This window comes from Tachypleus tridentatus, chromosome 6 (genome assembly GCF_004210375.1).
Source record: "Tachypleus tridentatus isolate NWPU-2018 chromosome 6, ASM421037v1, whole genome shotgun sequence".
Classification (NCBI taxonomy): domain Eukaryota; kingdom Metazoa; phylum Arthropoda; class Merostomata; order Xiphosura; family Limulidae; genus Tachypleus; species Tachypleus tridentatus.
Genome location: NC_134830.1, coordinates 5,765,143 through 5,790,106, shown reverse-complemented (window position 1 = coordinate 5,790,106; position 24,964 = coordinate 5,765,143). Strand labels below are relative to the sequence as shown.

Below are 24,964 nucleotides of genomic sequence, written 5' to 3'. Positions count from 1 at the left end.
TAGGAAAAGTTATCCAAGGTCATACGTGTAGTATTTGTACAAAATAAAGCTATTAAAGTTTCCTACGAAAGTTGCATCATCTCTTTCCCACGAGCTCCAGATTTCTACTTTAACCACTGATGAAACCTTCGCTAGGTTATAACAATCAAGGACCAATGACTCTGAAGATAGAACTCTCACCATTTGTTTATATCATTTGTAACAATCCTTCACAATGAATAAAAGTTTCGTGGTGATGACAATAGACCATGAAGCAAGTCTGTTCGTCCACTGAGCATTTATTACAGTGATTTATTACTTACTGCATCTAAAACATACACACATACTAAGAAATCGAAATGCGATTTCAATATTCAACAGTACAGATTCTTTGTTCCAAACATAAAACAACAGGGAATTATTAAGATATTCAATCAACACAAACCCACAATCAGAAAACGAAGAGTTTATTTATTGGCTTGTATACAATATTCATGGACAACTTGATGGACCACTGATACACAAGCCCAATCAAACTCCGACGTTTACTACACAATAGTTTAAACAGGCAGAAATCTGCATCGTGGAAAACTTACGGACAAAGTTATTACACTGCAAGATGGACCATTGAGGTACAACAACATTCAGGGTTCAACGTCAGAGTAGTGGATCACTGATGTAAAATGGTATCTATAGATTAATGACTGGACCATACATGTACAATGTTATATATATATATATATAGATTAACGACAGGAACATACATGTACAATGTTATATATATAGATTAACGACTGGACCATACATGTACAATGTTATATATATATATATATATAGATTAACGACAGGAACATACATGTACAATGTTATATATATAGATTAACGACAGGAACATACATGTACAATGTTATATATATAGATTAACGACTGGACCATACATGTACAATGTTATATATATATAGATTAACGACTGGACCATACATGTACAATGTTATATATATATATATATAGATTAACGACAGGAACATACATGTACAATGTTATATATATAAATTAACGACAGGAACATACATGTACAATGTTATATATATAGATTAACGACTGGACCATACATGTACAATGTTATACGTATAGATTAACGACTGGACCATACATGTACAATGTTATACGTATAGATTAACGACTGGACCATACATGTACAATGTTATACGTATAGATTAACGACTGGACCATACATGTACAATGTTATATGTATAGATTAACGACTGGACCATACATGTACAATGTTATATATATAGATTAACGACTGGACCATACATGTACAATGTTATATATATAGATTAACGACTGGACCATACATGTACAATGTTATATGTATAGATTAACGACTGGACCATACATGTATAATGTTATATATATAGATTAACGACTGGACCATACATGTACAATGTTATATATATAGATTAACGACAGGAACATACAAGTACAATGTTATATATAGATTAACGACAGGAACATACATGTACAATGTTATATATAGATTAACGACAGGAACATACATGTACAATGTTATATATATAGATTAACGACAGGAACATATATGTACAATGTTATATATATAGATTAACGACTGGACCATACAAGTACAATGTTATATATAGATTAACGACAGGAACATACAAGTACAATGTTATATATATATATAGATTAACGAGAGGAACATACATGTACAATGTTATATATATAGATTAACGACTGGAACATACATGTACAATGTTATATATATAGATTAACGACAGGAACATACAAGTACAATGTTATATACATAGATTAACGACTGGACCACAATGTACAATGTTATATATATAGATTAACGACAGGAACATACATGTACAATGTTATATATATAGATTAACGACTGGACAACAATGTACAATGTTATATATATAGATTAACGACTGGACCACAATGTACAATATCATATATATAGATTAACGACAGGAACATACAAGTACAATGATATATATATAGATTAACGACTGGACCATGCATGTTCTGCATTTATAATAATTATACATAAAAGTAATATTATGTTTCTGTATTTATAATAATTATATATTTTTCAATATACAGGTTTTTAAACAAGTGATAGGAGTTTCAAAGAATGCTAACTATTCTACTTGTATAGTAAATTTATATTCATACTATTATGAAAATATATTTTTTGAAAACTATGCAAATCGAGATATTTTCACTTTACCTTACAGATATATTGTTGATTTATTTACCCTAAATAATTCTGAAATATATAATGTTATTGACACCATTTATCTAACAGAAATAGAAACTGAAAATACTTCAATTTCTAATACAGATACACATTATTTAGATTTAAAAATGAAAGCAATTGATAAAAAGGACATGGATATAAGTATTTTTGACAAAAGAAAAGATTTTGACATTCTAATTTATGGTTTACCCTTCTTAAATAGTCATGTACCATACCCATATATTATAAACATTATCACTACACAGTTATTCAGATACTGTTTACCATCCTTACATAGTAATGTACCATATCCATATATTATAAACATTATCACTACACAGTTATTCAGATACTGTTTACCATCCTTACACACTAATGTACCATATCCATATATTATAAACATTATAACTACACAGTTATTCAGATACTGTTTACCATCCTTACATAGTAATGTACCATATCCATATATTATAAACATTATCACTACACAGTTATTCAGATACTGTTTACCATCCTTACATAGTAATGTACCATATCCATATATTATAAACATTATCACTACACAGTTATTCAGATACTGTTTACCATCCTTACATAGTAATGTACCATATCCATATATTAGAAACATTATCACTACACAGTTATTCAGATACTGTTTACCATCCTTACATAGTAATGTACCATATCCATATATTATAAACATTATCAGTACACAGTTATTCAGATACTGTTTACCATCCTTACATAGTAATGTACCATATCCATATATTATAAACATTATCACTACACAGTTATTCAGATACTGTTTACCATCCTTACATAGTAATGTACCATATCCATATATTATAAACATTATCACTACACAGTTATTCAGATACTGTTTACCATCCTTACATAATAATGTACCATATCCATCTATTATAAACATTATCACTACACACTTATTCAGATACTGTTTACCATCCTTACATAGTAATGTATCATATTCATATATTATAAACATTATCACTACACAGTTATTCAGATACTGTTTACAATCCTTACATAGTAATGTACCATATCCATATATTATAAACATTATAACTACACAGTTATTCAGGTACTGTTTACCATCCTTACATGGTAATGTACCATATCCATATATTATAAACATTATCACTACACAGTTATTCACATACTGTTTACCATCCTTACATGGTAATGTACCATATCCATATATTATAAACATTATCACTACACAGTTATTCAGATACTGTTTACCATCCTTTCATAGTAATGTACCATATCCATATATTATAAACATTATCACTACACAGTTATTCAGATACTGTTTACCATCCTTACACAGTAATGTACCATATCCATATATTATAAACATTATCACTACACAGTTATTCAGATACTGTTTACCATCCTTACATAGTAATGCACCATATCCATATATTATAAACATTATCACTACACAGTTATTCAGATACTGTTTACCATCCTTAGATAGTAATGCACCATATCTATATATTATAAACATTATCACTACACAGTTATTCAGATACTGTTTACCATCCCTACATAGTAATGCACCATATCCATATATTATAAACATTATCACTACACAGTTATTCAAATACTGTTTACCATCCTTACATAGTAATGTACCATATCCATCTATTATAAACATTATCACTACACAGTTATTCAAATACTGTTTACCATCCTTACATAGTAATGTACCATATCCATCTATTATAAACATTATCACTACACAGTTATTCAGATACTGTTTACCATCCTTACATAGTAATGTACCATATCCATCTATTATAAACATTATAACTACACAGTTATTCAGATACTGTTTACCATCCTTACATAGTAATGTACCATATCCATCTATTATAAACATTATCACTACACAGTTATTCAGATACTGTTTACCATCCTTACATAGTAATGTACCAAATCCATCTATTATAAACATTATAACTACACAGTTATTCTGATACTGTTTACCATCATTACATAGTAATGTACCATATCCATCTATTATAAACATTATCACTACACAGTTATTCAGATATTGTTTACCATCCTTACATATTAATGTACCATATCCATCTATTATAAACATTTTAACTACACAGTTATTCAGATACTGTTTACCATCATTACATAGTAATGTACCATATCTATATATTATAAACATTATCACTACACAGTTATTCAGATACTGTTTACCATCATTACATAGTAATGTACCATATCCATATATTATAAACATTATCACTACACAGTTATTCAGATACTGTTTACCATCCTTACATAGTAATGTACCATATCCATATATTATAAACATTATCACTACACAGTTATTCAGATACTGTTTACCATCCTTTCATAGTAATGTACCATATCCATATATTATAAACATTATCACTACACAGTTATTCAGATACTGTTTACCATCCTTACATAGTAATGTACCTTATCCATATATTATAAACATTATCACTACACAGTTATTCAGATACTGTTTACCATACTTACATAGTAATGTACCATATCCATATATTATAAACATTATCACTACACAGTTATTCAGATACTGTTTACCATCCTTACACAGTAATGTACCATATCCATATATTATAAACATTATCACTACACAGTTATTCAGATACTGTTTACCATCCTTACATAGTAATGCACCATATCCATATATTATAAACATTATCACTACACAGTTATTCAGATACTGTTTACCATCCCTACATAGTAATGCACCATATCCATATATTATAAACATTATCACTACACAGTTATTCAGATACTGTTTACCATCCTTACATAGTAATGTACCATATCCATATATTATAAACATTATCACTACACAGTTATTCAAATACTGTTTACCATCCTTACATAGTAATGTACCATATCCATCTATTATAAACATTATCACTACACAGTTATTCAAATACTGTTTACCATCCTTACATAGTAATGTACCATATCCATCTATTATAAACATTATCACTACACAGTTATTCAGATACTGTTTACCATCCTTACATAGTAATGTACCATATCCATCTATTATAAACATTATCACTACACAGTTATTCAGATACTGTTTACCATCCTTACATAGTAATGTACCATATCCATCTATTATAAACATTATAACTACACAGTTATTCAGATACTGTTTACCATCCTTACATAGTAATGTACCATATCCATCTAATATAAACATTATCACTACACAGTTATTCAGATACTGTTTACCATCCTTACATAGTAATGCACCATATCCATATATTATAAACATTATCACTACACAGTTATTCAGATACTGTTTACCATCCTTACATAGTAATGTACCATATCCACATATTATAAACATTATCACTACACAGTTATTCAAATACTGTTTACCATCCTTACATAGTAATGTACCATATCCATCTATTATAAACATTATCACTACACAGTTATTCAGATACTGTTTACCATCCTTACATAGTAATGTACCATATCCATCTATTATAAACATTATAACTACACAGTTATTCAGATACTGTTTACCATCCTTACATAGTAATGTACCATATCCATCTATTATAAACACTGTCACTACACAGTTATTCAGATACTGTTTACCATCCTTACATAGTAATGTACCAAATCCATCTATTATAAACATTATAACTACACAGTTATTCAGATACTGTTTACCATCATTACATAGTAATGTACCATATCCATCTATTATAAACATTATCACTACACAGTTATTCAGATACTGTTTACCATCATTACATAGTAATGTACCATATCCATCTATTATAAACATTATCACTACACAGTTATTGAGATACTGTTTACCATCCTTACATAGTAATGTACCATATCCATATATTATAAACATTATCACTACACAGTTATTGAGATACTGTTTACCATCCTTACATAGTAATGTACCATATCCATATATTATAAACATTATCACTACACAGTTATTCAAATACTGTTTACCATTCTTACATAGTAATGTACCATATCCATCTATTATAAACATTATCACTACACAGTTATTCAAATACTGTTTACCATCCTTACATAGTAATGTACCATATCCATCTATTATAAACATTATCACTACACAGTTATTCAGATACTGTTTACCATCCTTACATAGTAATGTACCAAATCCATCTATTATAAACATTATAACTGCACAGTTATTCAGATACTGTTTACCATCATTACATAGTAATGTACCATATCCATCTATTATAAACATTATCACTACACAGTTATTCAGATATTGTTTACCATCCTTACATAGTAATGTACCATATCCATCTATTATAAACATTATAACTACACAGTTATTCAGATACTGTTTACCATCATTACATAGTAATGTACCATATCCATCTATTATAAACATTATCACTACACAGTTATTCAGATACTGTTTACCATCATTACATAGTAATGTACCATATCCATCTATTATAAACATTATCACTACACAGTTATTGAGATACTGTTTACCATCCTTACATAGTAATGTACCATATCCATATATTATAAACATTATCACTACACAGTTATTGAGATACTGTTTACCATCCTTACATAGTAATGTACCATATCCATATATTATAAACATTATCACTACACAGTTATTCAAATACTGTTTACCATTCTTACATAGTAATGTACCATATCCATCTATTATAAACATTATCACTACACAGTTATTCAAATACTGTTTACCATCCTTACATAGTAATGTACCATATCCATCTATTATAAACATTATCACTACACAGTTATTCAGATACTGTTTACCATCCTTACATAGTAATGTACCAAATCCATCTATTATAAACATTATAACTGCACAGTTATTCAGATACTGTTTACCATCATTACATAGTAATGTACCATATCCATCTATTATAAACATTATCACTACACAGTTATTCAGATATTGTTTACCATCCTTACATAGTAATGTACCATATCCATCTATTATAAATATTATAACTACACAGTTATTCAGATACTGTTTACCATCCTTACATAGTAATGCACCATATCCATCTATTATAAACATTATAATTACACAGTTATTCAGATTCTGTTTACCATCATTACATAGTAATGCACCATATCCATCTATTATAAACATTATAATTACACAGTTATTCAGATACTGTTTACCATCATTACATAGTAATGCACCATATCCATCTATTATAAACATTATCACTACACAGTTATTCAGATACTGTTTACCATCCTTACATAGTAATGCACCATATCCATATATTATAAACATTATCACTACACAGTTATTCAGATACTGTTTACCATCCTTACATAGTAATGCACCATATCCATATATTATAAACATTATCACTACACAGTTATTCAGATACTGTTTACCATCCTTACATAGTAATGCACCATATCCATATATTATAAACATTATCACTACATAGTTATTCAGATACTGTTTACCATCCTTACATAGTAATGCACCATATCCATCTATTATAAACATTACAACTTGACAGTTATTCAGATATTATAAAATATCTTTATTATTATTATAATTATTATAAAATATATATTTTGTAAATAATGTTTATACACTGATACGAAAATTAAAAGTTAATGGACTTAATAAAGTAAATTTAACTAAAATTATCACATTATTCTGTAATAAATACAAAGAAAGTAAAATCGGAGATATTCTACTAAAATTATTTTTATTTAAAAATAAAGTTATATATGTAAATGTACACTTTGTATCTGGGAAGGTCGAAAATATGTGTGTGTGTGTGTGTGTGTGTGCGCATTTTGTTAGAAAAGAATAAAAGTATTCTAATTATCCTCTATTCCAGAAGTTTGTTAAGAACCAGTTACAAAACTCATTAAGAAAATATGTGGAGAGGAATGTGACATGTTTACTTATGACATCAATGTATAAAGTTTAAACAATTTTAACAATTTCGTTTTTATTATTCCGACATTGTTATAGAAGTTAGTAAATATACAGGTCTTTTATGTAAGTTGTAGAAGAGAAAAATGAGGAAAATATCTGAAGTTTTGTAGTTAATTATGTCAATTAAAAATAACACGTGCAACCACAAACATATGTAATTGTCTATTCATACCAATAGATGACGCTACTGTTACTCATTGACTCTCACAATACAGTTTTTGAATTTTGTGCAATGCGAGGACTCCCTGAACTCGTCATCCCTAATTTAGCAGTGTAGCACCAGATGGAAGAGAACTAGTCATTACCACCCACCACCAACTCTTTGAATAGTGGGATTGACCGACACACAATAACGCCTCATGACTAAAAGGGAACATGTTTGGAGTGACTCATATTACGAGTCGAACACCCTAACCACCTGGCCATGCCAGGCCTAGAGATCACTCACTCATCCAATAAAATTGTTTGTTTTTCAAGATCTTTTTACCACTGATATTAGGGTATTAGGGTCTACATCATGTGGTCATTTGGTCAGTACTCGCTTCCATACAAAGTTTAAAAACAATTTTGTTTTCGGCATCAAGTCTGAATAGAAGTATTTCACGCTCCAAATAAATGGATATTATTTAATATATTTATAAATAATTATGTTTAATGTATTTTGCATCATTTAAATCTCAATATGTCTGTGTGTGTGTGACTGAAGCGACAGGTATATCAACTTGTTTATCTTCCACAGTTTCTTCAAAAGCGACTTGCAAGTCGGTTCAGAACGAAACGTATTTGTAGTTATTCCAGAAGAAAAAAGTGAGAAAGGTGTCGCGTATGTAAGAACGCGAATACTAAACGAGAATGTTTAGTATGCTAAAAATAATGTGGAAGAAAATACGTTAAATTACCCATACAATAAAGTATTTTTCAATTACGTAAATAACTCGCAAAGATCTAAAGCTAATGTTTCACCTTTAGTTTTTAAACTGACGAAACATTCGGACATGCTTAGCTCATTCTAGGCTTACATATCTTTACCAACGATCAACCGAAAGTAATTACAAATTACTGATATTTTCAACTGTTACGTCATCTCCAGAAAATCTCAAGTTTTTAACTATTTAACTAGTTTCTTAATTATATCTCCATCAAGTATTTCGCCACGTTTCTAGAATGTTTATCTGAAAGTTTTGACTACGTAACTAGAATATAACAATTGATTTTACCTTGTTTTCCTCGACCGCAGTAACACACGTGACGTCACTGGGAGCATTTGGAGAGTTGGTTATCGAGGAGTTGGGCTGTGGTCGCAATAACGGGGCCGAAGAACTTTTAAAACTAATTTCACGAAGGAAGATTTTAGCACGTGCAGAAGGTTGTGTTGAACGATCTCCTGTGTTCGCTCTTCGCTCTGAATGGTAACCGTTGCTATCGGTTTTCTCGGGGAGAGTTTGGACACAATCGGAAGGCCGAATTTCTTGTACAGTGTTTCGACTATCTATGTACTTTGTCGCTTCATGGGAGCTTGTTTGGTAACATTCCTCTTTCAGGTTGGTAGCATTATTGCCAATACCTTTGACCTTTTCGAGCTGAAATTCTGATCCACAATAGTTTTTATCAGGATATACGGATGTATGATTGAACTTAGAGTGAGGCACACGTAGTTCGCCTTTCTCAGCGGGAGATACACTAACTGATGGTCCAGTAGTGGACTGGTTAAAGGTGAGGTTTTGACACAACCTACAGCCGTGTTCCGATTGTGACGAATATTTCGAGAGAGTTAAACCACTGGTACTCTTGACCTGCTCCTCAAACTTACAATAATTTGTCTTAAATCCGGGGACTTCATCGGAGTCACCATCACTGCTTCTGATGGGTGAAGAGGTTGACACGCTCGATAAAAACTCGGAAATACTCGAAGAAGACAGCGAGAATGGACTTCCTTTTGAGAGGTTTGAACCTGCTTGAGTTTGGGACAAATTTCCAAGACCTCTGATGTCGCAAACAGTCATCTGTGTATAACTAGAACTGAAAGAAAAAGTCAAAATAGACGACATTTAAGCAATATATTAATAACTCCAAAAATATAAACTGTAGCATATACCGAAGAAAGATCAATTGTTATGTTACAGCACGCCGTATTACTCTGCCATATGAGGTTTGCAAAACAAACCAGAGGGTTTATAATTCATAGTTACCACGTACTAACGCTTCATAAACTGTAATTTTAACAACTGCACGAGATATTTACTCTTATCAATGTCATCTAAGTTTCTAATTAAATCTAAAGCAAAAGTTGAATCAACAACATATCCAATACAAAATGTATAATATTGGAGATTCCATTATGGTAACTTAAGTTTTATGATTTCAAATAAGTCTAGTTGATCTGGGTACAAACGTAGCTCCTGACCTTCTGGATGCACGTGGAGTTGTCTGAGTGACAGCATCCTGTAACTCCAGTTGGCGTCCTGTTGGAGGCCATGTTCCGTTTGCACTCGTGTTATCGATGTGGTTCTCTAACTGGTCGTTAGGTGGAGGCTGGTAGGCACAGTTTTCTACTTTTCTCATGAAATCTTCCAAGTCGTACCGGCTCTAGTTAGAAGAAGTAAAACACAAGTTAAAGAAATTATAACGACATCTCACCAATACTACCTTCAAATTAAAAACATAAACTAATCTTTGTTCACGTGCAATCGGAGCTTCGGTGCATCTCAAACGTATATTTGTTCACGTCCAATCGGAGCTTCGGTGCATCTCAAACGTATATTTGTTCACGTCCAATCGGAGCTTCGGTAAATCTCAAACTTCTCTTTGTTCACGTCCAATCGGAGCTTCGGTAAATCTCAAACTTCTCTTTGTTCACGTCCAATCGGAGCTTCGGTAAATCTCAAACTTCTCTTTGTTCACGTCCAATCGGAGCTTCGGTAAATCTCAAACGTATTTTTGTTCACGTCCAATCGGAGCTTCGGTAAATCTCAAACGTATCTTTGTTCACGTCCAATCGGAGCTTCGGTAAATCTCAAACGTATCTTTGTTCACGTCCAATCGGAGCTTCGGTAAATCTCAAACGTATCTTTGTTCACGTCCAATCGGAGCTTCGGTAAATCTCAAACATATATTTGTTCACGTCCAATGAGAGCTTCGGTACAACTAAACATACACAAACTAACCTTTGGAACACATACAATTATCACCTCCTTATTCATAATGAACAAAAGCTGTAACTACCTTTGTAAATGATAGACTAATAAAACTATTACTCAATCTTTGAAGAACAAATTACATTATTTCATCACGAATAATTAAATAACTGATGATTCACACTTGAGTTGTGTGTAAGATTTTGATCTTATACAATCAACCTCATGAGCTCTTTCGTAATGAAACAATGATTGAAAGAAATTAGCTCTTCAACAACCTGGTGGTTAGGATGCTCCATTAGTAATCTGTAGGTCACAGGTTCGAGTTCCGTTATCGAACGTGCTTCTGACGGTAAATTCGCCCATACATTTTTAAAACAGTAATGATATTAACTAGCTGCCTTCTCTCTTGTTTGTCACTACGATGTTTGACGATTAGCCTAGAGAGGACATGAACACCACCAGATGACTCTACCTGAAACTCACAGGTAATACATGAACGTATTTAAAGTACCCCAACGATAGAATTTGACCTCGAACTCAGAACAATTGAATATATTTCTCATAAATCTCTAGAAGCATGGTGAGAAATCCGTTACAAAACAAACTAGAAAAATTCAACAACAACACGGTAACTTATAGAAGCTGAACAAACCACATTGGTTGTCCTAAAATAATCCAACAGCGTCAAATATCAGAACAAAAAAGAAACTAATACACCATATTAGTCAATACTACCAAACCAGATATATTATCAAAGTGGCTAATTCTCTCCAATTAATATTGTGTAAGAGATAATTATATTTCGATTTTTAGGAATAAAGGAAAAATTCTAAAAACTCCGTCGTGCCGAATTTTGAAATATTATGTTCCAGAAGATTCTGATTGGTAGAAAAAAAATACTTAACTGAAAAATTCAGAATCTTATTTTCAGATTTGAAATACATGAAGTGTGAAAAGAGATCCAGCTGTATATAACAGAAAGGGTTTTAAAAAAATGATACAGCTGTATATAACAGTAAGGGTTTAAAAAAGATACAGCTGTATAGAACAGTAAGGGTTTCAAAAAAAAAGATAAGCTGTATCTAACAGTAAGGGTTTTGAAAAAAGATACAGCTATATATAACAGTAAGGGTTTTGAAAAAAAGATAAGCTGTATATAACAGTAAGGGTTTTGAAAAAAAGATACAGCTGTATATAACAGTAAGGGTTTTAAAAAACGATACAGCTGTATGTAACAGTAAGGGTTTAAAAAATATACAGCTGTATGTAAGAGTAAGAATTTTGAAAAAAGATACAGCTATATATAACAGTAAGGGTTTTGAAAAAAGATACAGCTATATATAACAGTAAGGGTTTTGAAAAAAATACAGCTGTATATAACAGTAAGGGTTTTGAAAAAACGATACAGCTGTATATAGCAGTAATGGTTTTAAAAAAAAGATAAGCTGAATATAACAGTAAGGGTTTTGAAAAAAAGATACAGCTATATATATAACAGTAAGGGTTTGAAAAAAAGATACAGCTGTATATAACAGTAAGGGTTTTGAAAAAACGATACAGCTGTATATAACAGTAAGGGTTTTAAAAAAGATACAGCTGAATATAACAGTAAGGGTTTTGAAAATAAAGATACAGCTGTATATAACAGTAAGGGTTTTGAAAAAAAAGATACAGCTGTATATAACAGTAAGGGTTTTGAAAAAAAAGATACAGCTGTATATAACAGTAAGGGTTTTAAAAAAAAGATACAGCTGTATATAACAGTAAGGGTTTTAAAAACGATACAGCTGTATGTAACAGTAAGGGTTTAAAAAATATACAGCTGTATCTAAGAGTAAGGGTTTTGAAAATAAAGATACAGCTGTATATAACAGTAAGGGTTTTGAAAAAAGATACAGCTGTATATAACAGTAAGGGTTTTGAAAAAAAGATACAGCTATATATAACAGTAAAGGATTTAAAAAAAGATACAGCTGTATATAACAGTAAGGGTTTTCAAAAAAAGATAAGCTGTATATAACAGTAAGGGTTTTGAAAAAAGATACAGCTGTATATAACAGTAAGGGTTTTAAAAAAAAGATACAGCTGTATATAACAGTAAGGGTTTTAAAAAACGATACAGCTGTATGTAACAGTAAGGGTTTAAAAAATATACAGCTGTATGTAAGAGTAAGAATTTTGAAAAAAGATACAGCTATATATAACAGTAAGGGTTTTGAAAAAAGATACAGCTATATATAACAGTAAGGGTTTTGAAAAAAAATACAGCTGTATATAACAGTAAGGGTTTTGAAAAAACGATACAGCTGTATATAGCAGTAATGGTTTTAAAAAAAAAAAGATAAGCTGAATATAACAGTAAGGGTTTTGAAAAAAAGATACAGCTATATATAACAGTAAGGGTTTGAAAAAAAGATACAGCTGTATATAACAGTAAGGGTTTTGAAAAAACGATACAGCTGTATATAACAGTAAGGGTTTTGAAAAAAAGATACAGCTGAATATAACAGTAAGGGTTTTGAAAATAAAGATACAGCTGTATATAACAGTAAGGGTTTTGAAAAAAAGATACAGCTGTATATAACAGTAAAGGTTTTAAAAAAAGATACAGCTGTATGTAACAGTAAGGGTTTAAAAATATACAGCTGTATGTAACAGTAAGGGTTTTGAAAAATGATAAGCTGTATATAACAGTGAGGGATTAAAAAAAAGATACAGCTGTATATAACAGTAAGGGTTTAAAAGATACAGCTGTATATAACAGTAAGGGTTTAAAAAAAAGATACAGATGTATATAACAAGAAGAGTTTTAAAAAAGATACAGCTGTATATAACAAGAAGAGTTTTAAAAAAAGATACAGCTGTATATAGCAGAAAGAGTTTTAAAAAAGATACAGCTGTATATAACAGTAAGGGTTTAAAAAGATACAGCTGTATAGAACAGTAAGGGTTTCAAAAAAAAAGATAAGCTGTATCTAACAGTAAGGGTTTTGAAAAAAAGATAAGCTGTATATAACAGTAAGGGTTTTGAAAAAAGATACAGCTGTATATAACAGTAAGGGTTTTGAAAAAAAGATAAGCTGTATATAACAGTAAGGGTTTTGAAAAAAAGATAAGCTGTATATAACAGTAAGGGTTTTGAAAAAAAGATAAGCTGTATATAACAGTAAGGGTTTTGAAAAAAAAGATAAGCTGTATATAACAGTAAGGGTTTTAAAAAAAAGATAAGCTGTATATAACAGTAAGGGTTTTGAAAAAAAGATACAGCTGTATATAACAGTAAGGGTTTTAAAAAATATACAGCTGTATGTAAGAGTAAGGGTTTAAAAAAGATACAGCTATATAGAACAGTAAGGGTTTCAAAAAAAATACAGCTGTATATAACAGTAAGGGTTTCAAAAAAAATACAGCTGTATATAACAATGAGGGTTTTAAAAAAAGATACAGCTATATATAACACTAAGGGTTTTAAAAAAAACACAGCTCTATATCACAGTAAGGGTTTTAAAAAGATACAGCTGTATATAACAGTAAGTGTTTTGAAGAAAAGATACAGCTGTATATAACAGTAATAGTTTTCAAAAAAGATACAGCTGTATGTAACAGAAAGGGTTTAAAAAATATACAGCTGTATGTAAGAGTAAGAATTTTGAAAAAAGATACAGCTATATATAACAGTAAGGGTTTTGAAAAAAAGATACAGCTATATATAACAGTAAGGGTTTTGAAAAAAATACAGCTGTATATAACAGTAAGGGTTTTGAAAAAACGATACAGCTGTATATAGCAGTAATGGTTTTAAAAAAAAGATAAGCTGAATATAACAGTAAGGGTTTTGAAAAAAAGATACAGCTATATATAACAGTAAGGGTTTTGAAAAAAAAGATACAGCTGTATATAACAGTAAGGGTTTTGAAAAAACGATACAGCTGTATATAGCAGTAATGGTTTTGAAAAAAAAGATACAGCTGTATATAACAGTAAGGGTTTTGAAAAAAAGATACAGCTGTATGTAACAGTAAAGATTTTAAAAAAGATACAGCTGTATGTAACAGTAAGGGTTTAAAAATATACAGCTGTATGTAACAATAAGGGTTTTGAAAAATGATAAGCTGTATATAACAGTAAGGATTTAAAAAAAAGATACAGCTATATATAACAGTAAGGGTTTTGAAAAAAGATAAGCTGTATATAACAGTAAGGGATTAAAAAAAGATAAGCTGTATATAACAGTAAGGGTTTAAAAAAGATACAGCTGTATATAACAGTAAGGGTTTTGAAAAAAAAGATACAGCTGTATATAACAGTAAGGGTTTTGAAAAAAAGATACAGCTATATATAACAGTAAGGGTTTTGAAAAAAAGATACAGCTGTATATAACAGTAAGGGTTTTGAAAAAAAGATACAGCTGTATATAACAGTAAGGGTTTAAAAAAAAGATACAGATGTATATAACAAGAAGAGTTTTAAAAAAGGATACAGCTGTATATAACAAGAAGAGTTTTAAAAAAAGATACAGCTATATATAACACTAAGGGTTTTAAAAAAAACACAGCTCTATATCACAGTAAGGGTTTTAAAAAGATACAGCTGTATATAACAGTAAGTGTTTTGAAGAAAAGATACAGCTGTATATAACAGTAATAGTTTTCAAAAAAGATACAGCTGTATGTAACAGAAAGGGTTTAAAAAATATACAGCTGTATGTAAGAGTAAGGGTTTAAAAAAGATACAGCTGTATGTAAGAGTAAGGGTTTAAAAAAGATACAGCTATATAGAACAGTTATTTATTTTCAAAAAAAATACAGCTGTATATAACAATGAGGGTTTTAAAAAAAGATACAGCTATATATAACACTAAGGGTTTTAAAAAAGACAGCTCTATATCACAGTAAGGGTTTTAAAAAGATACAGCTGTATATAACAGTAAGTGTTTTGAAGAAAAGATACAGCTGTATATAACAGTATAAGTTTTAAAAAAAGATACAGCTGTATGTAACAGAAAGGGTTTAAAAAAAAAGATAAGCTGTATCTAACAGTAAGGGTTTTGAAAAAAAGATACAGCTGTATATAACAGTAAGGGTTTTGAAGAAAAGATACAGCTGTATATAACAGTAATAGTTTTAAAAAAAAGATACAGCTGTATGTAACAGAAAGGGTTTAAAAAAAAGATAAGCTGTATCTAACAGTAAGGGTTTTCAAAAAAAGATAAGCTGTATCTAACAGTAAGGGTTTTCAAAAAAAGATAAGCTGTATATAACAGTAAGGGTTTTAAAAAACGATACAGCTGTATGTAACAGTAAGGGTTTAAAAAATATACAGCTGTATGTAAGAGTAAGAATTTTGAAAAAGATACAGCTATATATAACAGTAAGGGTTTTGAAAAAAAGATACAGCTATATATAACAGTAAGGGTTTTAAAAAACGATATAGCTGTATGTAACAGTAAGGGTTTTAAAAAACGATACAGCTGTATGTAACAGTAAGGGTTTAAAAAATATACAGCTGTATGTAAGAGTAAGAATTTTGAAAAAAGATACAGCTATATATAACAGTAAGGGTTTTGAAAAAAAGATACAGCTATATATAACAGTAAGGGTTTTGAAAAAAAATACAGCTGTATATAACAGTAGGGTTTTGAAAAAACGATACAGCTGTATATAGCAGTAATGGTTTTAAAAAAAAGACAAGCTGAATATAACAGTAAGGGTTTTGAAAAAAAGATACAGCTATATATAACAGTAAGGGTTTTGAAAAAAAGATACAGCTATATATAACAGTAAGGGTTTTGAAAAAAAGATACAGCTGTATATAACAGTAAGGGTTTTGAAAAAACGATACAGCTGTATATAGCAGTAATGGTTTTGAAAAAAAAGATACAGCTGTATATAACAGTAAGGGTTTTGAAAAAAAGATACAGCTGTATGTAACAGTAAAGATTTTAAAAAAAGATACAGCTGTATGTAACAGTAAGGGTTTAAAAATATACAGCTGTATGTAACAATAAGGGTTTTGAAAAATGATAAGCTGTATATAACAGTAAGGGATTAAAAAAAAGATACAGCTATATGTAACAGTAAGGGTTTTGAAAAAAGATAAGCTGTATATAACAGTAAGGGATTAAAAAAAAGATACAGCTGTATATAACAGTAAGGGTTTAAAAAAAAGATACAGATGTATATAACAAGAAGAGTTTAAAAAAAGATACAGATGTATATAACAAGAAGAGTTTTAAAAAGATACAGCTGTATATAGCAGAAAGAGTTTTAAAAAAAGATACAGCTGTATATAACAGTAAGGGTTTAAAAAAGATACAGCTGTATATAACAGTAAGGGTTTAAAAAAAAGATACAGATGTATATAAGAAGAAGAGTTTTAAATAAAGATACAGCTGTATATAACAGTAAGGGTTTTGAAAAAAAGATAAGCTGTATATAACAGTAAGGGTTTTGAAAAAAGACACAGCTGTATATAACAGTAAGGGTTTTGAAAAAACGATACAGCTGTATATAGCAGTAATGGTTTTAAAAAAAAAAGATAAGCTGAATATAACAGTAAGGGTTTTGAAACAAAGATACAGCTGTATATAACAATAAGGGTTTTGAAAAAACCATACAGCTGTATATAACAGTAATGGTTTTAAAAAAAAAAGATAAGCTGAATATAACAGTAAGGGTTTTGAAAAAAAGATACAGCTGAATATAACAGTAAGGGTTTTGAAAAAAAGATACAGCTGTATATAACAGTAAGGGTTTTGAAAAAAAGATACAGCTGTATATAACAGTAAGGGTTTTAAAAAACGATACAGCTGTATGTAACAGTAAGGGTTTAAAAAATATACAGCTGTATGTAAGAGTAAGGGTTTTGAAAAAAAGATACAGCTATATATAACAGTAAGGGTTTTGAAAAAATGATACAGCTGTATATAACAGTAAGGGTTTTGAAAAAACGATACAGCTGTATATAGCAGTAATGGTTTTAAAAAAAAGATAAGCTGAATATAACAGTAAGGGTTTTGAAAAAAAGATACAGCTGTATATAACAGTAAGGGTTTTAAAAAACGATATAGCTGTATGTAACAGTAAGGGTTTAAAAATATACAGCTGTATGTAAGAGTAAAGGTTTTGAAAAAAAGATACAGCTATATATAACAGTAAAGGATTTTAAAAAAAGATACAGCTATATATAACAGTAAAGGTTTTAAAAAAAGATACAGCTGTATGTAACAGTAAGGGTTTAAAAATATACAGCTGTATGTAACAGTAAGGGTTTTGAAAAAAGATAAGCTGTATATAACAGTAAGGGATTAAAAAAAGATACAGCTGTATATAACAGTAAGGGTTTAAAAAAAAGATACAGATGTATATAAGAAGAAGAGTTTTAAAAAAAGATACAGCTGTATATAACAAGAAGAGTTTTAAAAAAGATACAGCTGTATATAGCAGAAAGAGTTTTAAAAAAAGATACAGCTGTATATAACAGTAAGGGTTTAAAAAAGATACAGCTGTATATAACAAGAAAAGTTTTAAAAAAAGATACAGCTGTATATAACAGTACGGGTTTAAAAAAAAATTACAACTGTATACAGCAGTAAGGGTTCAAAAAAGATACAGTTGTATGTTACAGTAAGGGTTTTGAAAAAAAGATAAGCTGTATATAACAAAAAGGGTTTAACCAAAAAGATACAGCTGTTTAAAACAGTAAGGGTTTAACAAAAAAGATACAGCTGTATATAACAGTAAGTTTTAAAAAAAAGATACAGCTGTATATAACAGTAAGGGATTAAAAAAGATACAGCTGTATATAACAGTAAGGGATTAAAAAAAGATACAGCTGTATATAACAGTAAGGGTTTAAAAAAGATACAGCTGTATATAACAGTAAGGGATTAAAAAAGATACAGCTGTATATAACAGTAAGGGTTTAAAAAAAGATACAGCTGTATATAACAGTAAGGGTTTAAAAAAAAGATACAGCTGTATATAACAGTAAGGGTTTAAAAAAAAGATACAGCTGTATATAACAAGAAGAGTTTTAAAAAAGATACAGCTGTATATAACAAGAAGAGTTTTAAAAATGATACAGCTGTATATAGCAGAAAGAGTTTTAAAAAAGATACAGCTGTATATAACAGTAAGGGTTTAAAAAAGATACAGCTGTATATAATAAGAAGAGTTTTAAAAAAGATACAGCTGTATATAACAAAAAGAGTTTTAAAAAAGATACAGCTGTATATAACAAAAAGAGTTTTAAAAAAAGATACAGCTGTATATAACAGTACGGGTTTCAAAAAGATACAGCTGTATATAGCAGTAAGAGTTTAAAAAAAGATACAGCTGTATATAACAGTAAGAGTTTTAAAAAGATACAGCTGTATATAATAGTAAGGGTTTAAAAAAAAGATAAGCTGTATATAACAGTAATGGTTTCACAAAAAAGATACAGCTGTATATAACAGTAAGGGTTTCACAAAAAAGATACAGCTGTATATAGCAGTAAGGGTTTCACAAAAAAGATACAGCTGTATATAACAGTAGGGGTTTTAAAAAGTGATACAGCTGTATATAACAGTAGGGGTTTTAAAAAGAGATCCAGCTGTATATCACAGTAGGGGTTTTAAAAAGAGATCCAGCTGTATATAACAGAAAGGGTTTAAAAAAGATACAGCTGTATATAACAATAAGAGTTTTAAAAAGATACAGCTGTATATAACAGTAAGTTTTAAAAAAAATACAGCTGTATGTAAGAGTAAAAGTTTAAAAAAAGATACAGCTGTATATAAGAGTAAAAGTTTGAAAAAAGATACAGCTGTATATAACAGTAAGGGTTTTAAAAACAAATACAGCTGTATATAGCAGTGAGGGTTTTAAAAACAAATACAGCTGTATATAGCAGTGAGGGTTTTAAAAACAAATACAGCTGTATATAGCAGTGAGGGTTTTAGAGGTTTCATCGTTTCCATAATCACCAAAATCAATATCATACAACTTGCTTTCTTCTCATCTGATTCTATTTAACCTTTCAGATCCTTCTCATTTCTTCACTTCCAATCAATATGATTTGCTTTATTCGAACATGAAACCAAAGTTAAGCAGGATCTACAAACACCACAGTCTCCTTTCTTGTTATCTTTATGTTACTGGCAAGGAATATTATAGATTTCAGATAAGAGTATATTTTTTTCAATCAGAAGAAAAGTTTGTTTTTTTTTAATTGTATTATTAGATTACGGTTACGTAGTCTGGCTCCTCCAGTCCGTTTTGTTTCGTTTTTTTTAATTTCGCGCAAAGCTACACGACGACTATCTGCACTAGCCGTCCCTAATTTAGCAGTGTAAGTCATCACCACACACCGCCAACTCTTGGGCTACTCATTTTACCAACGAATAGTGTTATTGACCGCACATTATAGCGCTCCCACGAGAGAAAGGGCGAGCATGTTTGGTGTGAAAAGGAATCGAACCTGCGACCCTCATGTTAAGAGTCGAATGCCTTAACCCACCTGGCCATGCCGGAGTCCTTCCAATCTCTTTTTCGATTCCGATTTTTTTAATCTAAATTATAGTCGCTTTTTCACGACCGGTGGTCTTAAATTTTAATATATCGAGTCAGAATTAAAATCTATATTTATCACCAGATCTTTTGTAATGAAACAGTGGAAACAACAGTAAACTAACTGATTTAACTTAGGAAAAAAAACACGCTGGTTTAAAAACCTCTCCGTCATGACAATTGTTTAAAACTTTCGAGCCTAGAACTCTCTGTCTTGAAAAATACTAAGATACAACGACCGCCTGTTACAACTCAACCAGTTCCTCATCTCGTATAATGTTCTGGTCCAATACAACGACTGCCTGTTACAACTCAACCAGTTCCTTATCTCGTATAACGTTTTGGTCCAATACAACGACTGCCTGTTACAACTCAACCAGTTCCTTATCTCGTATAACGTTTTGGTCCAATACAACGACTGCCTGTTACAACTCAACCAGTTCCTTATCTCATATAACGTTTTGGTCCAATACAACGACTGCCTGTTACAACTCAACCAGTTCCTTACCTCGTCTTATGTTTAGTTCCAATACAACAGCTGTCTAAAACCACTCTGTAGTCTCTTATATTCGTATGTACACTATTTCAAACCTATATAATAAATTTTAAAAATCTCTTGTATTTTAGTAGTTTAGTTGATCATTATGATTAATAACAGGTTTAAAATTATAGAAAAATAAAACAGCTTCCATTGAACCAAATTCCTATGTGTAACGTTGAAACTATAGACACAGACACATTTGACTCAATACCAAAAACAACATATCTCAATAAAAGTTAACATCATAATTATTAGATCTTACATCTGGTTTTAGGAAATATCAACAACATTATTATGAGATACGTCCCAAAACTTTATTTTTACATACCAATTGTGCTGGTACCGTTGACAATGACCCCAAGTGGTCAGCCGCGATATGAGAAAAAGAACAAGTGGGTTCAAGCGTGTTTTCGTAAACCTTTCCATTGAGAATTGTCATCTGCTGAGAATCCGATGACTCTGGTCCATCAGTTATACAACGACCACGTAAAAACTCTGAATACGTGTCAGTTTTCTGTATCATGTCCCCCTCGTGCAGACTTTTGCTTCCGTTATTCCGGATCTCCGTGAAACCTACAGATTTCTCTCCTTCATTTGTGCTCGTCCTACAAAAATCCCACTTCAAATTTTGAGATGGATCATCGTCATCAGGTGACGCTTTCGTCACGAGAAATTCTTCTTTATATTCCAGGACATCCAAAAGTTGCGACTCTTGGTCAGTATCATCACAAGAACTAATTGCATCAGCACTAGAGCTAATTGCATCAGCACCTGTTAAATAATCGCGTTCAGTGGGCTCTTGTTCGGCAGACTTCCAACTGTCTGTGGAAGACAATTTATCCAAATTTAATATAACATCATCACTGCTAACGTCCTTTCTTTTCAGCTCAATATTGTAATTAATCTGGTTTTTCAAGTTGATGGAGTCGAATTTGGAGCAAAAAGCAGCTGTTTCGTCATAGGTGAGTCTTGTTTCTGATTTAGGAGCAAGTGGATATATATACTGGTTATGTGGTGATACCCTCTCTCCAGTAACAGCACTGTCACTTTTAGATCTTTCTTTAACTAGTTGAGCCAAGTCTTGGATAGTTTCAATCTCACCACTACTTCTGCTCATCGCTGGTATTTTAATCATTGTGGGTGAAGAAATACTGTTATAACATATCTTAGTTCTATCATCTTCCTTAAACTGTTCTTCAGAGGAAACAATAATAAAATCACTTCCACGTACAGAAGATTGTTCTAGATCAGAGTCAGTCTGTGATTGAATATCCGCCCCTTTAGTATTCCTACCATCTCCAACTTCTGAAACACTTTGGAGAAAAATATGTTTATCGTTAGCCTCAACAAGCTGTGAATACACGAGCGTTTGGGTTTCTTGGTCAAGCTCGTTTGTTGTCACTAAGGTTTTGACTGGAACTTTTGGTGCCAAATCAGAGTGTTCGTTCTGATTCCTAATGAAAGGAAATTTGGTTACTGATGACTTACATGTAGACGTAGCCACGTTTCCCAGACATGCTGGAACACCAAACTCGGTTCGAAGCTTCTGTGAAAAATTATCACTTGGAATGGTTACTCCTCCTGTTCTCTGGATCAAATAACTGTCATCACTGGTTTGGACACCAATCTCTGTTCGAAGCTTCTGTGAAAAATTATCACTTGGAATGGTTACTCCTCCTGTTCTCTGAGTCACGTAACCGTCATCATTGGTTTGAATAGCAGTTTCACAAGTAAGTTTCGAGTCCGATTGACCATAAGATTTTCTAGAAGGACACGATGACAGTCGAGTCTTTGAATTGGAATGCAATGTATCAACTTCTTCCATCTTAACAGGGTAAGAGTTCTGTCTTGTCTCTCTTGATTTCCCTAAGCATCGGTTTCGAAAACTGTACTTCGCGCGATATTTACAGATGTCGCTACTGTCAGGAGTACAACACCAAGGTTCTCGTGTGACGTTTGAGTAAACACTATCTTTGTGTGTTGTTTTCTCTCTGAAATAATGATTGCAGGAGTTTCTTACGGGACTGAAATGAAGGTCTTGGGTTCCCTCGTGATCTCTAAAAGAAAGAGTTTCGTCAATTTCCTTTACTAGATTGTCTGCCCAATCAGACAAAAGTTTTACATTTTCTCCGCTAGGGGGACTGGGAATAAATACTTCTGGTTTTTTAACAGGAATTGTTAATAATCCTGTCTTTAGGTAAGAACAGAGTAGCTGCTTTAATACCTGGTTTAATGTAATACACTGAGACTGATAAAGATTGTGAGGAAAATATTCTGTTTTACTTATATCACCTAACTCTACGCTCTCACATTTCTTGTCTAAATAACCGTTTCTGAAGTCCGAGTAAAATACACAGTCGTCCGACAGTGTTACTGTCGGACGAGAGTGACCCCTTTGACCCCGTGAACGGTATAATTCTGGACTACGAGTAGGATATTCAGGACTTGAGGGGCACGATAGCTTTCTTTCCCATTTTCGATACTTTCCAGTTTCATTTGTGTATATAAAAGATACACTTGGATCTAGTCCTTCAAGGAATAGGTTCTCCAGTTTTTCTTCACGATAATTCCTTTCATGTAGTGTAAGATCGTCGAAGGCTCTCCCAATTTCTTCCTGAAATTATCAAAAAATATAGTTTTAAAAGCTTATTACCCACTTCCAAGTATTTCAGTGAAACTCTTAAGTCGCAAAAAAGAAAAATACATTATATATCAATCACACTAAATCTGTCGCACCCAGTGCCGGCGAAACTTTTCATTCAATACCACGACTCGCTGGATATGCTAGGATACCACATATAACCTCACGTTTAGAAGATTGTTTTGAATTTCATGCAAAGCTACACAAGGGCTATCTGCGCTAACTGTTACTAATTTAGTAGTGTAGGATTAGAGGGAAGGCAGCTAGTCATCACCACCCACCGCCAACTCTTGGGGTACTCTTTTACCAACGAATAGTGGGATTGGCCGTCACATTATAACGTCCCCACGGCTGAAAGGGTGAGAATGTTTGGTGTGACGGGGATTCGAACCAGTTTAGAAGAAGGCCTAACAAAACATTTAGTCTTAATGTTGATGAAATCAACCTTTATTTAAATTAACTTAAATTTTATCATTTAAAAGAACTTATGAATGATGAAGTTACTATTCAAGAGTAACTACAACAGACGAAGTTACTATTCAAGAGTAACTACACCAGACGAAGCTAGTATTCAAGAGTAACTACACCAGACGAAGCTAGTATTCAAGAGTAACTACACCAGACGAAGCTAGTATTCAAGAGTAACTACACCAGACGAAGTTAGTATTCTCGTAGCTACAACAGACGAAATTAGTGTTCAAGAGTAACTACAACAGACGAAGCTAGTATTCAAGAGTAACTACAACAGACGAAGCTAGTATTCTCGTAACTACACAGACGAAGCTAGTATTCAAGAGTAACTACAACAGACGAAGTTGGTATTC

General features: G+C 31.3%; 1 protein-coding gene across 2 annotated transcripts in view; it reads right to left on the bottom strand.

Annotated features, from left to right (window-relative positions):
* Window positions 1-430: 430 nt before the first annotated feature.
* The window catches only part of LOC143251883 (uncharacterized), a 68,265-nt gene continuing 43,731 nt past the window's right edge, over window positions 431-24,964 (bottom strand). For both annotated transcript variants that reach the window (XM_076503206.1, XM_076503207.1), the window contains exons 3-6: window positions 21,828-24,113; window positions 10,675-10,856; window positions 9,488-10,289; window positions 431-652 (exon numbers count right to left, since the gene is read on the bottom strand). In XM_076503206.1, the coding sequence (XP_076359321.1) occupies window positions 650-652; window positions 9,488-10,289; window positions 10,675-10,856; window positions 21,828-24,113 (3,273 nt within the window). In that variant the 3' untranslated portion in view covers window positions 431-649. The remainder of the gene's footprint in view (window positions 653-9,487; window positions 10,290-10,674; window positions 10,857-21,827; window positions 24,114-24,964) is intronic.